The 12051-nt window shown below is 38.4% G+C and overlaps 1 protein-coding gene across 2 annotated transcripts in view; it reads right to left on the bottom strand.

Moving 5' to 3' along the window:
• Nucleotides 1–701: 701 nt before the first annotated feature.
• Nucleotides 702–12051, bottom strand: part of ITGA9 (integrin subunit alpha 9) — a 229345-nt gene continuing 217995 nt past the window's right edge. For both annotated transcript variants that reach the window (XM_064443898.1, XM_064443897.1), the window contains one exon: nucleotides 702–5665. In XM_064443898.1, coding sequence (XP_064299968.1) covers nucleotides 5567–5665 — 99 coding nt within the window. In that variant the 3' untranslated portion in view covers nucleotides 702–5566. The remainder of the gene's footprint in view (nucleotides 5666–12051) is intronic.

The raw sequence follows: 12051 nt of genomic DNA, 5'->3' as shown, positions 1-12051 counted from the left end.
AGGCGACAGCCTAACACAGAGGAAACAGACTGTTTCTGTACATCTGGAGAATATTTAAACACTTACGCAAAGGGTCTCCACAAAAAGCAGAGAATGGAGCTGACAATGAGGAAAGGGAGATCCTGAAATTTCAGATTCAGTTTTTCAGTTTTGTTTCAGAATGAAGGTTCAGGTCAGTTCATATTTTACCACAGAGGTTTCACCCATCCTCAAAATCATGAGAAAACTTCCCTGGGACCTCTAATGGGTAGTAGAAATACAAAGAGGTACACCACAGCCACAGAAATCAATCGGCTTTTTTACTGCTTCTATCCAGCTTCCACTCCCTTTGACGAAGTAATGGAGTTGAAGAAAATCTTTCAAACACAGTATTTAGCCACTCGCAGAATATAAATCCTTGCAGAAAAACTACGTGAAGCTGAATAATCCGACTTTCATCCAAATTCCTACAGATTGAAAGAGAACTCAAGTTATACAGGTTGACACTCTTATCATAGGGCAGTATCACCACCACGTGGGGTTTTATTTGATGTTGATGGAGCAACACTCTTGAAATATAAATAACTCCCACTTCTACAATTTTATTTCCATGGTTTTACAATACCGTAGTCAAGCTAGTTATGCTCTTAGTCTCCAAATACCTTGATTTTATACAAGTCATAGAATTACGATAAAAGATGCCCATTATTCACACACAGAGAAACACATGCACGTACCATTTAATTCAAACATACATGGGATAATGTCTCATCCAATTAACGGAAAAATACTTGAGCTGGACAAAGACAATAAGTGACAAAATGATATTATTAGCATAATTTTGCAGCCACTTTTTATTCCAAAAAGTTGTATTTTTGTAAACCTGACATTTCCAAAACAGTGCAAGTGAATTAGAATACAGGTGAACACAAGCTTCTAAATACAGGTGACATCAATAAGAATGAAAACATTCTTCCAACCACAAGTTCACAAAAAGAAACATACAATTTTACAATAAAAAAGGAGTGACATTCTAAAGAAAAAGGAGTGACAATGGTGTGGGTGCCCTATGGCGTATGCAAACCATGCTCCAAAAGCAATTATAGTCTTCATGCCAGTTTAATCAATGTACACTAAATGAACCAAATCCTACTTTCATTTTTATCCAAGAAACCCTAGCAACTGGATGAACTTGGACAAAGGTAGAAATTAGTTCCACAACACCCTTAATCCTTTAGTGAAACCAATATTATATATTCCCATGCCACATGGATACTATGCTTGGAACTTGTGCAAGACTCCAAAATGTGCCCATAAACAGAAGACATTCAAGAAAGTCAATACTAAATATTGCCAAACACAATTTTTGCACAACTGTTGCTTTCAGCAAGCCAAGTCACCTGCACGTCACTGACTTGTATGTAGGGTCCTTCCCATTCATGTATGAAAGCAGAGAGGGTTGTCCTCACTGGTACACTTGGTATTGCAAAAGCCTTTGCGACTTTGAGATGAAAGGATTGCTTAAGTGGTTTACAGGCTCCGGGTTCACATCAAGCGCAATTCCTCTCTCAGATAAGCCATGTGATTTGTGAGGTGACTTCAATTCAGAGGCTGCTCCAGTATTTTCTACGGTTTGCTGACTTCCTCCTTGTATTTGAGCAAATTTAAAACTAGGTTTATTCTGAAAAACATAGCTGGTATTTTTGTTAGCTACAATGGCCAAGTACCAGAGTGTACTAGTGACAGCCTCAGGGTACACTAGCCCTGCTGTTGCTTGGGGTGAACTGATGGAAGTTCGCCTCCAAGAGCAGACCCTTGGGTTTCAAATGAAACAGTCACAAAATATGCTGAGAAATGTGGCAAACGCTTTCAGCTCTTGGGAATTGAAATTTATCCCCGTGCTGTGGGCCACCAAAACTCTGAAGTGACTGTGATCTGTTTGATGTCAAGATGGAAATTAAATGGGTTGCAACAGCATGGGCTCTGCATTACGTGAATTTCCCCCTTTCTTCCCGATCATATTTTTCAGAGATTTTTTTCTCCCTACCCTAGAAGCAACTTCAAGGGTACTATCCATAAGAAGACACCCTGCACATTGCAAGCTTCAGGGCTTAAACAAAAGATCTCTCAGGTGCCAGATGATGCGTTTGAAAGCATTACTGCCCCACTTCTAATGCTTCCACCTGCATAGCTTAGAGCCACTGTAAGGCGAGCCCGCTGCAAAAGAAAAAGCAATGCCAATTCAGTAAACCCTTCACTGAAGTTGTCTAAGACAATTGATGACTTTGTCCCACAACAGGTTAACTGGAGAGAACTGGCACAAAGACTTGCCCCAGCTCTGCTGCGCAAGCGGTACAGCACAAAGGAACTAACAAGCAGCTGACAGATGGGAACTTCCAGAGTCCTCAAAGCAATTTCCTGAAGTAACCATGTCTCTAGATTTTGATACAATTACATTTATTATGATTTATTATTAAAAAAAAACCAAACCAGCAGATCTATAGCACAGCTAATTTCTACACATTCTTGAAGTATATTACATTTTCATAAGATTTTTGGGTTAGAAACTGATTGCAACCAACTGATATTAGTGAGGTTTCTTTCTTGCTTGGCTTGTTCTGTTGCTTTTTAAGGATTGGAAAGGTGCATCTACAGGATTTTAATACTAAGTACTGGTATGTATCATTGCCAAATCTGACTATTCTAACTGGAACCAAGCAAGAGCCACAACGAAATTTGAAAAAACAATTATGAAGAGTATACCTATAAAAACAAAAGCATCTGTGACAACAGAACTACTGAATATCTAGCAGTGATGAAACTAAGAATTTATGGATTAGTTCAGGAATATGTCACTAAGCTGGCCAACAACTACATTTTCACTGAGTGACAACTTGTGCTGGATCAATAGTAGACAATTCAAGTCAGAGATCAAAAAAGTCCAGTGTGGGCTCAATCAAATGGGATTTACTTGTATTTGTTTTTCACTTTAACCAAATAAGAAAAACATTTTTGCCTTGAGCCAAAAAGAAAAATTGTCCAACACAACTTGAAATGCTAAATGGGTATTTTTAACTCTTTTCTTCACATACTTTAAAAAGATGTTTCAAAGGAATAACTAATCTTGATTTTTAAAATATTGTAATAAAGCATTTTTGGCAGAGCTGAAAGTAAATTTTTGTTTAAAAAGTGGAAATGAGGCATTTCAACTTTTCAAAGGGAATTTACTCTTTTTGGATGGAAACTTTCAAATTCGGTTAAATTCACAAGTAGTTTCCCTTGTCCCCTGAATTAATTTTTCAGCAGATTTAATTTTTAATAAATTGGGGGGAGGCTTAGTTTTAGAGTGGGCAGATACTAAAAATTCTTACAGCTAAATAAATGGACTTCTTTTTTTTCATCAAGTATTTTAAGCAATTTCTTATTCAATCCATAGCTGTGAATCAATCTCATGCACAACTTCTATCTTCAGTCTTAGGTATTTTTCAACAACGGAAGAAATAGATATATTACGTTTAAATACCAGCAAAGCAAACTGATGTCAGAACAGTGCAAAGGCATCAGCCTTTTGGTTTTGCACTCTGATGAAAAATCTGCAGTCCACTATATGTGGTGTAACAGGATTTCACCTCAGCAGTTTTTTTCAGATTCTGCCTTAAATGATCATTTGTTGTACAAAATCTGTCAAATCACCAATGATTATTCTAAGAAAGATAACTGAATAGACTAATAGCTTTTCTTGTCAAATGTTGAATCAATACACTTCACCCACTTAAAAAACATCTTCTGCCTAATGGGTGCAGAAAGTTAAGTTAATAAATATTGATCAATACTGTAGTAATAGCAGGTACTTAATGCTGGGGCAGAATGGGGGGGGGGTGAAGCTAACAGGAATATGGATGTGGTTAATTTTTTAAAATTTGAAGCTGCAGTGAGTTAGGCAAGGAAGAGCAAGAATAAGACCTGTTCTCAAGCAGATTTCTTGCATGTTCTCTTCATTCAAGTTTCCAAACTTCCAGCAATTCTTTTACCTTACCCTTATGGAAGGAGACATCCTGCAACTATTCGTTCCTGTTTCTCCTTCACCTTCTACCACAGAGTTCAACCCTTCTTTCCCTTCCATGGATTTTATACCAACATGACATTTACTTCTTATTTACACAAGGTGCAAAGTACAAGCAGTATCTAAAACCAAGTCTTACAGAGTTACATTATTTCTGTTCAGAAATCAAAGAGCTTTTTGGAGAAACATGGTTGAATGAATTATAACTAAGTTTCTTCTAATTCAACAAATTATTTGCTAACGAATTACCAGCAAACAAAGTGGCAATCTGAGCTCCAGTAATGTCGGCACCTTGACTAAACTTCCTTCTTAATGCTTGAGGAAGGATGACATTCAGTACTTGGAACACCCAGACAGGGAATCTCAAGATCCATTTTAAGCCTTTACATTACATTTTAAGCCTTGCATCTTCTTATCTCGCTTAAAATTATCATATAAACAGACTCATGACTCGTATAAAACTCACAAGGCAGGCATAACACTCATAGCTTGTAGGGATTTATCACTTGCTTTGATAGCAACAGATCACAATCATTAACAGTAGCTTAACTATCCTTGACATTAATATTAATATGGCTTTATGTATTTATTTTTTTTTTCATTCCAAGGAATTTGTCAATGCATAGTGGCTGGCCCAATTATATCCTTCCGGTATCTCAATTGTACAGTCCTAGACCATTACTGAAGTACTGGAGACTGCAAGAGAAAAATTCCCACAGGAAAACATTCTGTGATGCTTGCTTCAGTGAGCCAAAGCAAGCTACAAGTCTTGCTACATGTCACCGAGGAAGCATTTTCATCCTCTCTCATTCAGGACAGTAAAGGACAGACTCAGATACAGAACATCACATCTGTGTAATACTTTTGGTTCTTTAGTTTATAAATCAAAAACCAAATTCAAGTCAAAAAAATACAGAGTGAAAAAACTGGCTTCTGCCATTCAATGGTCTATATACAGTATTACCAAGCCTTGTGAATTAAGCGTATGATGATTTTAGCTACTTTTATCTGCAAATCTCTCTTTTTTCTCTTGCATTGAAGTTTAAAAGTACAATAGGATTTATATATACATATATGCATTTCCAAGGATTTAGCCAGATATCAGTGCTTGAGTGAACTATATAACTATTCAATAGAAACTATAAAACATTGATACAAATATAAAGACATAATCAATATAAAAAGCTTATATTTATAAAAAATATTTTTAGGTAACAGTCTTCCCCTGAGGGTATACCACGTAGTTGGATTCATAAATATTGCCCTGCACTGCAGCTTGGTTACCAAAGTTCAAAGTTCAGCTCTTAAATGAAGTGTAAATTGCTCCAGTCACCTGACATGGCTGCAGTGGTTGCCTCAGGATATGTTCCCTAGCTTGTTGGAGTGATAAAGACACAGCATCAATGGGGTCTCCGAAAAATCTGGAGAAGATTCCTTCTTCCACATATGGAAGATACGAGAGCAGGACCTACAGGCTATAGCAACCGCGTGTCACATGACTGGGCTTTTGTTTTTACGAGCAGTTCACTGATTTTTCTGGACCCAGTCCCAACTATCTTCGGTCTCCTTTCTGCTCTTTTCGGCCTCAATAATTTCTTTGTACCTCCGGCGGAAGAAGCCCATCTGCAAATCAAGAAGAGGTGACAGCAGTTAAGTAACAGTATCATTAAATTGAAACTTACTTTGTCAGAAAACGGTGTGCAGAAAAATATAGCACAGTTGTTAATATCTAATTTCTCCTAGTGCTGATCTGGATCATAGCTCCTTGTTTACTTCAACATAAATGAGATCAAATAGTCCCAAATCTTCATGAGTACTCTGCTCCTTAGAGAGGAACTACTCTGATGGAAGAGTCCTTATATGAAACAAGATAAAAAAAAAAAACCCACATAAAATATTTCTAATAAACACAGACCAAAAGAGGCAGATACGGGTTTATTGGTTTCAAATAAAGACTAATGCAAAATTTGGATCTGAACCTAAAGCCAGACTAGAACTTTGGTCCTGAATAAATGCTGCCAGAGTTTTATGAACTGTGCTCTCAGTGTCCACGACTGTACAAAACAACAGAGATCAGAGGAATACAGCACACCCACCTCCCAGCATCCAAATTCCAACTATCAGCCTTTTTTGTAAGAAACCCTCTTCAGAAAAGCCAGCATGGTCTATTGCCTATCGCAGGTGCTCCACCACTGCTCTGGAGAGCTCTGCTGCCATTTCAGCATACCTGTCTCCAGAAGTATCAGCCCACTGCTGTGCAACCACAGGTACCTCTCTTCCTGCCAGTAATCACGCTACGTTCAGGTCTCAAATTTTCTATTTAAGGATCATTTATGTTAAGATGCTTTGGAGGAAACCAACAGCTACAGACTCTTCCTTTTGCTAAATTATTTCCCTTGTCCCGTTGCTACCAGTTGTGTAATCTGCAGCTCAGAAGGCAAAATACAAGCTTGATCCTACACAACGCAGAGCATCAACAACAACAACTCCACAAACTTTCAACATGCTGCAGGGCTGACAATGACTTTCACATATCTTCTTTCCTAAACCATTGTACTTAGTTAAAGAAATGCAAGCGGTTTTAATTTCAGTTTGGATAAAATCCTCTCATATCTCTGTTTTTATGTCTTTCAAACAAACAAAAATGATTTTAAGAACAGACTTTGGTAAGCATTCAAGAACAACTCCTTAAACTTAGCAGTGTCCTATTGAGACCACTGAATCAATATTTTGTTCATCATAATTAAACATTTATGTAACTCCTACCACTCTAAACCTGTTTTCTTGCTCCTGCTGGGTAAAACATAATGTTTTAGACTTCCTTTATCAACCAGTTATTGCTATCCTTTATTCCCAAATTGGCTATATGTAGGAATATTTTGTGCTATTTTGTGACTACTAAGTTTCTGTTAAGTTGGGCTTTTTAGTTCCAATTCTTTAGCAACTTTAATTTTCTTCATGTATATTTTAACTCACAGGGGTCGGAAAGATAGCTTGTTCAAACTGCTGAGGGTGCTTCTCAGCAGAGCTTCCTAAAGCCCAGGTCCTTGCCAGTGCCCCAACTACATCCTGAATTCATGGCAACATGAGACCAGACACACCATCCTCTCACCATCCCTTACTTCCACCACTTGGCTTCTGTGGAAAGGACACAGAAGCTGCAGCGTGGTCTAACAAACCCCTTTTTTGGATAACTGTGGACCACAGCCCTGGGGCGTGCTATTAATCTAGAGATAGGCTGAGTGCATAGACGTACATTACACACACACCTACAACCACTTTGTAAACACACAGTAGGTAGACATACACATAAAAGCCTATGATCTCTGTGCTCTTCCTAGAAAGGTTGGTCTAGATGATCCCTGAGGTCCCTTCCAACCTGTGATTCTGTGATCTCAATTTTACAAAGGTCCCATGACCTTCTGGAGGCCCCCACGAATAACTGGAATTAGACCTCAAAAGTAATTTGTTCACAGTCTTGTGCACAGACTACGAACATACCCTCTTTCCCATCTATCATAAGCAAAGCTTTATCTGCTGCCCAATACATGCAAATGCATGAATAACGGTGGTTCTCTTCTGAAAAACCATCTCACAAAAGGGACACTGTTGAATTTTGGAGGGCCATGTTTCCTCGCCTCCTAGCATCTTTCAGAACAGTGCACGCAAGGATTCAGAAAAAGAGAATTAAAGAAGAGTTTCTCTAGTTTCCTATTTTTCAAACTTGCTCTAGAAGTCAGACCAAGTTTGTTCTTTAGCAGAAAAATATCATTACTAGTAATTTTTGTACTTGTACCTACAAGCTACACCAGTGCAAAGGATGTATTTTGAGAAGACATCCTCAAGACTGTACCATCATAAAATCCTGGTAAAATTTCACCATTGATGCTGACATACTTCAGCTCAATGGAGATTTGAAGCCAATAGCAAAAGTTTCCCTGGATTTTCATGCTCTAAAGGGGAGGTCAATTATTTTATTGATAATGAAAAAGGAAAAAAAAAAAAGTGTAAGAACCTACTATTCTGTTGTTCTGCCTCAGTAGGATTAACTGTAGGGACTTATTTTACTCACAGGAATCTGCAGATACTCCTTACATATGCTCAGGGAGCAGACGCGTTGAAGAACTGGGTGCCATTTTTGTATTACCAGTTTTTATAACAGACCTACATGTTCTGCACATTAGAAAAGAAAATTGCCACAGGACTGTTTCCTAAGATTAACAAGAGAAGTTCAATTTGTAGCTTTTAAAAACAGGTTTTAAACCCTTAAGGTTTCCATCTTTCATGCAACCACATCCTTGGTACAATAAAATCCTCTCTTGAAGTTATAATCAACATTATAGAAAGGCTTTTTAATTTCCTCGAGGGCCAAACAAACAAAACCAAACTCCTTCCCACTGTTATTTTAATAAAAATTGTCTGTTTGTGAACATCTGCTTCAGGAATTATCTTTAAAAGTTGGTTATGATAGTTTTGGTATTTTACTATTTTATTACTGAATGTTTTTGTGTAACTTTCCAGTAGGGGAAAAAAGTGAGGTGAAGACTGTAATAAATATTAATGAAGCATGAAATCCTACATCTAGAGGTGATTCCACTATGAAGCTATATATATTAACTTGCTGTAAATGATGTGGATAATCTAAAACTATGTAGAGGACTTAAATTAAGCACAAGCAAAAAGAGAAACTGGACCTTAAGGATTTTTTTACGTTTTTAAAATAGTGGTCAGGGATTGGCTATATTTCCCATCCCTGAAAGGCAAGGATGTGCTTTGTTATGGGATACTGTTCCTTTGTGTTAACACCACATATTTCCATTTAACATGACAGAGTCCCTATCATCACCAGAAAGGTGTTTTTTTGGTAACAGTTGTGAGGAAATCACAATGTAGTCATTGTCTCACAAGAGACCGCACAACCCACATATATATCTACCTCCTTACAATAAACAATCTGTTTAAACAATCATTACAAACGACAGCAATATTAACCCACATGGTGAGGGCTGGTAAGTGCCTGTCCCAAGCTGGAGAGAACGACTGAATTTAACATACAGTGAGGAGATGCAGGGGTAATAAGGAGGAGGACACTTGGACCAAAGCAGGAGAAATGATGCAATGTGGGGCTGAGAATATACTGGCTCTTTAGTTGCTGGGTGGAAGAGACACCAGAAGATCTCTTTTCTGTAGCTAATGCAAATCCCTTAAGAGAACTCAGAAAACCCTGTGAGGACAGCACTGATGGGACTTAGTCCTGGATTTCAAGCAGGGAGAGGAAGAAAGATCCTCAGCTTTGACAGTATTCCTGGAATACTGTGGTCTCATTTGTGGAATGGGTGGTTACAGTGGGCCAATGGTCTCCAACCCATGTTTCATGGGCAATGAGTCTCCAATATCATTCAATTCTCCCTAACCTTGCTTTCCATATGTACAGACATACATGTGTGTGTGTACACTTACAGATGTATGTATATGGCAAAGGAATACCCAAGTCCAGAGACATGACCCCATCCTGCAATCTGTGAGTTCACACCACCACATCCAAGGAAAGGACTGATGATAATATTTTGATCAGTTAACCTCTGCCTAGGGAAGGCACTCATGACAGGAAGAGCAACATATTTACAGGAGGCAAGGAGAGAGTACCATGGGAAGCTGAAGGGTTATAATGGAAGAAGTGGCATCAGCCACCAAAGACTGCAGGAAATGAGAAAAGTCAACTACAGTCAGCATTTCAGAGTTAGGTAAAAATTATTTGGGAAGACCGAGGAGGCCTTCTTGAGTTTTGGCCTTCCAGGTCAGTGTGGCTGGAAGAAAGGTCTCAGGAGCAGGACACTGCTCAGCATGCATCATGCTTTACTCTTAACCCTGGCAGACCTTACCAGAGGGGAACTGCTACGCCAAGTGCATCATGTCTTACTTATTTCTTCTGTGTGCAAACACAGAGGAAAAAGGCGGCCATTGAAGATTTTGAGAATATGGGGATAGTCCTGAAATCCTGGGGCTAACAGTGCCGCTCAATGGATTCACACCCCACGCCAGGGAAAGGAGAGATCATCTGAATTTTCTGTGAAGCCACAAACTGTCAAGTTTCACATCTGCCATGATAAACCGCAAAGATGTCTGCTTGTAAATCCAAATAAATTCCGGCAAAACCAAACAAAATGGAAAGAAAAAGCTGGCCTGGTTTTTACCAGAAGTGACAAAAAATAACCAGACTTTTATGGAGGTGCTTCAAGTAAGTATTAGAGCTGCCAAAAATAGGTGGCTTAGATTCAAAACCTGCAACCATCCATAGGTTTTACACACATCCTTTAATTTAGTTATTCCAGCCCATATACCCTTTTCTAGCATAACCTTACTGCCACCTACAGTATATGCTGAGCAGAAGGCATGTTCCTGGCAAAACTGAACAATAAAGCAACAGAAAATCTGTGTGACTTGTAAGCTGGGTAATTACACCTGTTACTGTGAAGTTATTTTTTGCCATGCGACAGCACTGTTAAGTCCTCTATACAATCTTGAGAATTTACAGTCTCTTTCACTAGCACACACAACTCCCTTCAGCTGTCATCTTAGGTTTAAATCCCTTAAAAATCACAGATAAGTCATATCTAACAACACTCGCATAAAACTGCATTCTTCAAGCATTCACTATCTGAAAACTTCAAAGTGATTTCAAAGTGTTGAATTAACATCACAATAAATAAATTATTTTCTTTTTTTCTGCTGCTATTTTCTCCACATCCAAAGGCTGATCACTGATTTACTGGACTTTATATTTTTCTAAACTCCAAAAATATAAACATTTAGCCAACATTTCCTGCAGTACTGTTTTGTGGCTATCTCTTTAGGGTGCCAATTATGTTTGAAGAGTGACGATATTACAAAATAAAATTTCTTCCACAGTTGGGATAAAACAAAGCTGATCAGAGGACAAGCAATATCGCTGTCTTTGTTATATTCACCATTGGGTAAACGTCTAAACCATTTTTATCATGCCCAGTGAGGTTTATTCTCCCAGTTAGATAAAAAGAGAAATAGTTTGAAATGTGGATTTTAGAAGAATTGTTAGGTTTTGTATCTTTTTTAAAGTATTCTTCCCCATTAACATCATCCATTAAAAAACAAGAAAAAATTTATAAGAACAGTTACACACTGCTGTAAAAAAACGATTATGTATTGAGTTACAGTAGTGTTTTGAGACTGTAACTGAGCTAGGAATAGAGGTTTGTGAACAACAATGTTCAAACAGAATCCAGAACTACATCAGAGACTTTTGCCACTTCTTGTACAAATTTTTCATTAAGTTTCTCTAGTGTATACTGAGGTACTAAGCTGCACACAAAAAGTATTGATTTTTACCAGTATGGGTCGGCTGACAAATGTTTTCTAATGGAGGTCACTGACCACAGTACAAACCAACAAGTAAGAAGAAAAGAGCTAAGTAAATACTGATATAGGTGTAACTAAGAAATAAAACGAAATTTAAGAACTGCTGAAGAAATCTCCCATTGAATGAGGCTTTGACAAGACCCTTTGGGTTCAGTGCCTTAATGACAAGCTGTCTTTCCTCTGTTATACCGTTTCTTCATCTACCGTAAATGCTATCCAGCCATACCTGAGGAACAGTCTGGACTACATAATGAATCTTTTACTGCCACATCTCTTTAATCTAGGCAGAGATCCAAAGTCATTCACCTCGTGGCCTTTCAGAAAGAATTAACTTACCCTCCTCCTCACCTTCTTGGGTGCATGCCCCTTGGGCACTTGTCCCTTCTCATAAATAGTACCACAGCTAGAAAAATATGCAGCTAATCATGGTTCAAAGCAGGGCCAGGAACCCCACCCCAAGCAAGATGCTACCAGTCAGCAGAGCAGCAACAGCCCCAATCTCTGCAAAGCAGTGCTGCTGAGATTGGAAGCCTGGAGAGTTTCCCCATGCAGAGGTCGATCACTGGTTAAGTGCATCTCACTTCTGCCAAGACGACAGGAAAAAGTACTTAGCA

The sequence above is a fragment of the Phalacrocorax carbo genome, chromosome 2 (assembly GCF_963921805.1).
Source record: "Phalacrocorax carbo chromosome 2, bPhaCar2.1, whole genome shotgun sequence".
NCBI lineage: Eukaryota > Metazoa > Chordata > Aves > Suliformes > Phalacrocoracidae > Phalacrocorax > Phalacrocorax carbo.
The sequence above is the reverse complement of the archived record's forward strand: the minus strand, read 5'-3'. Positions and strand labels throughout refer to the sequence as shown.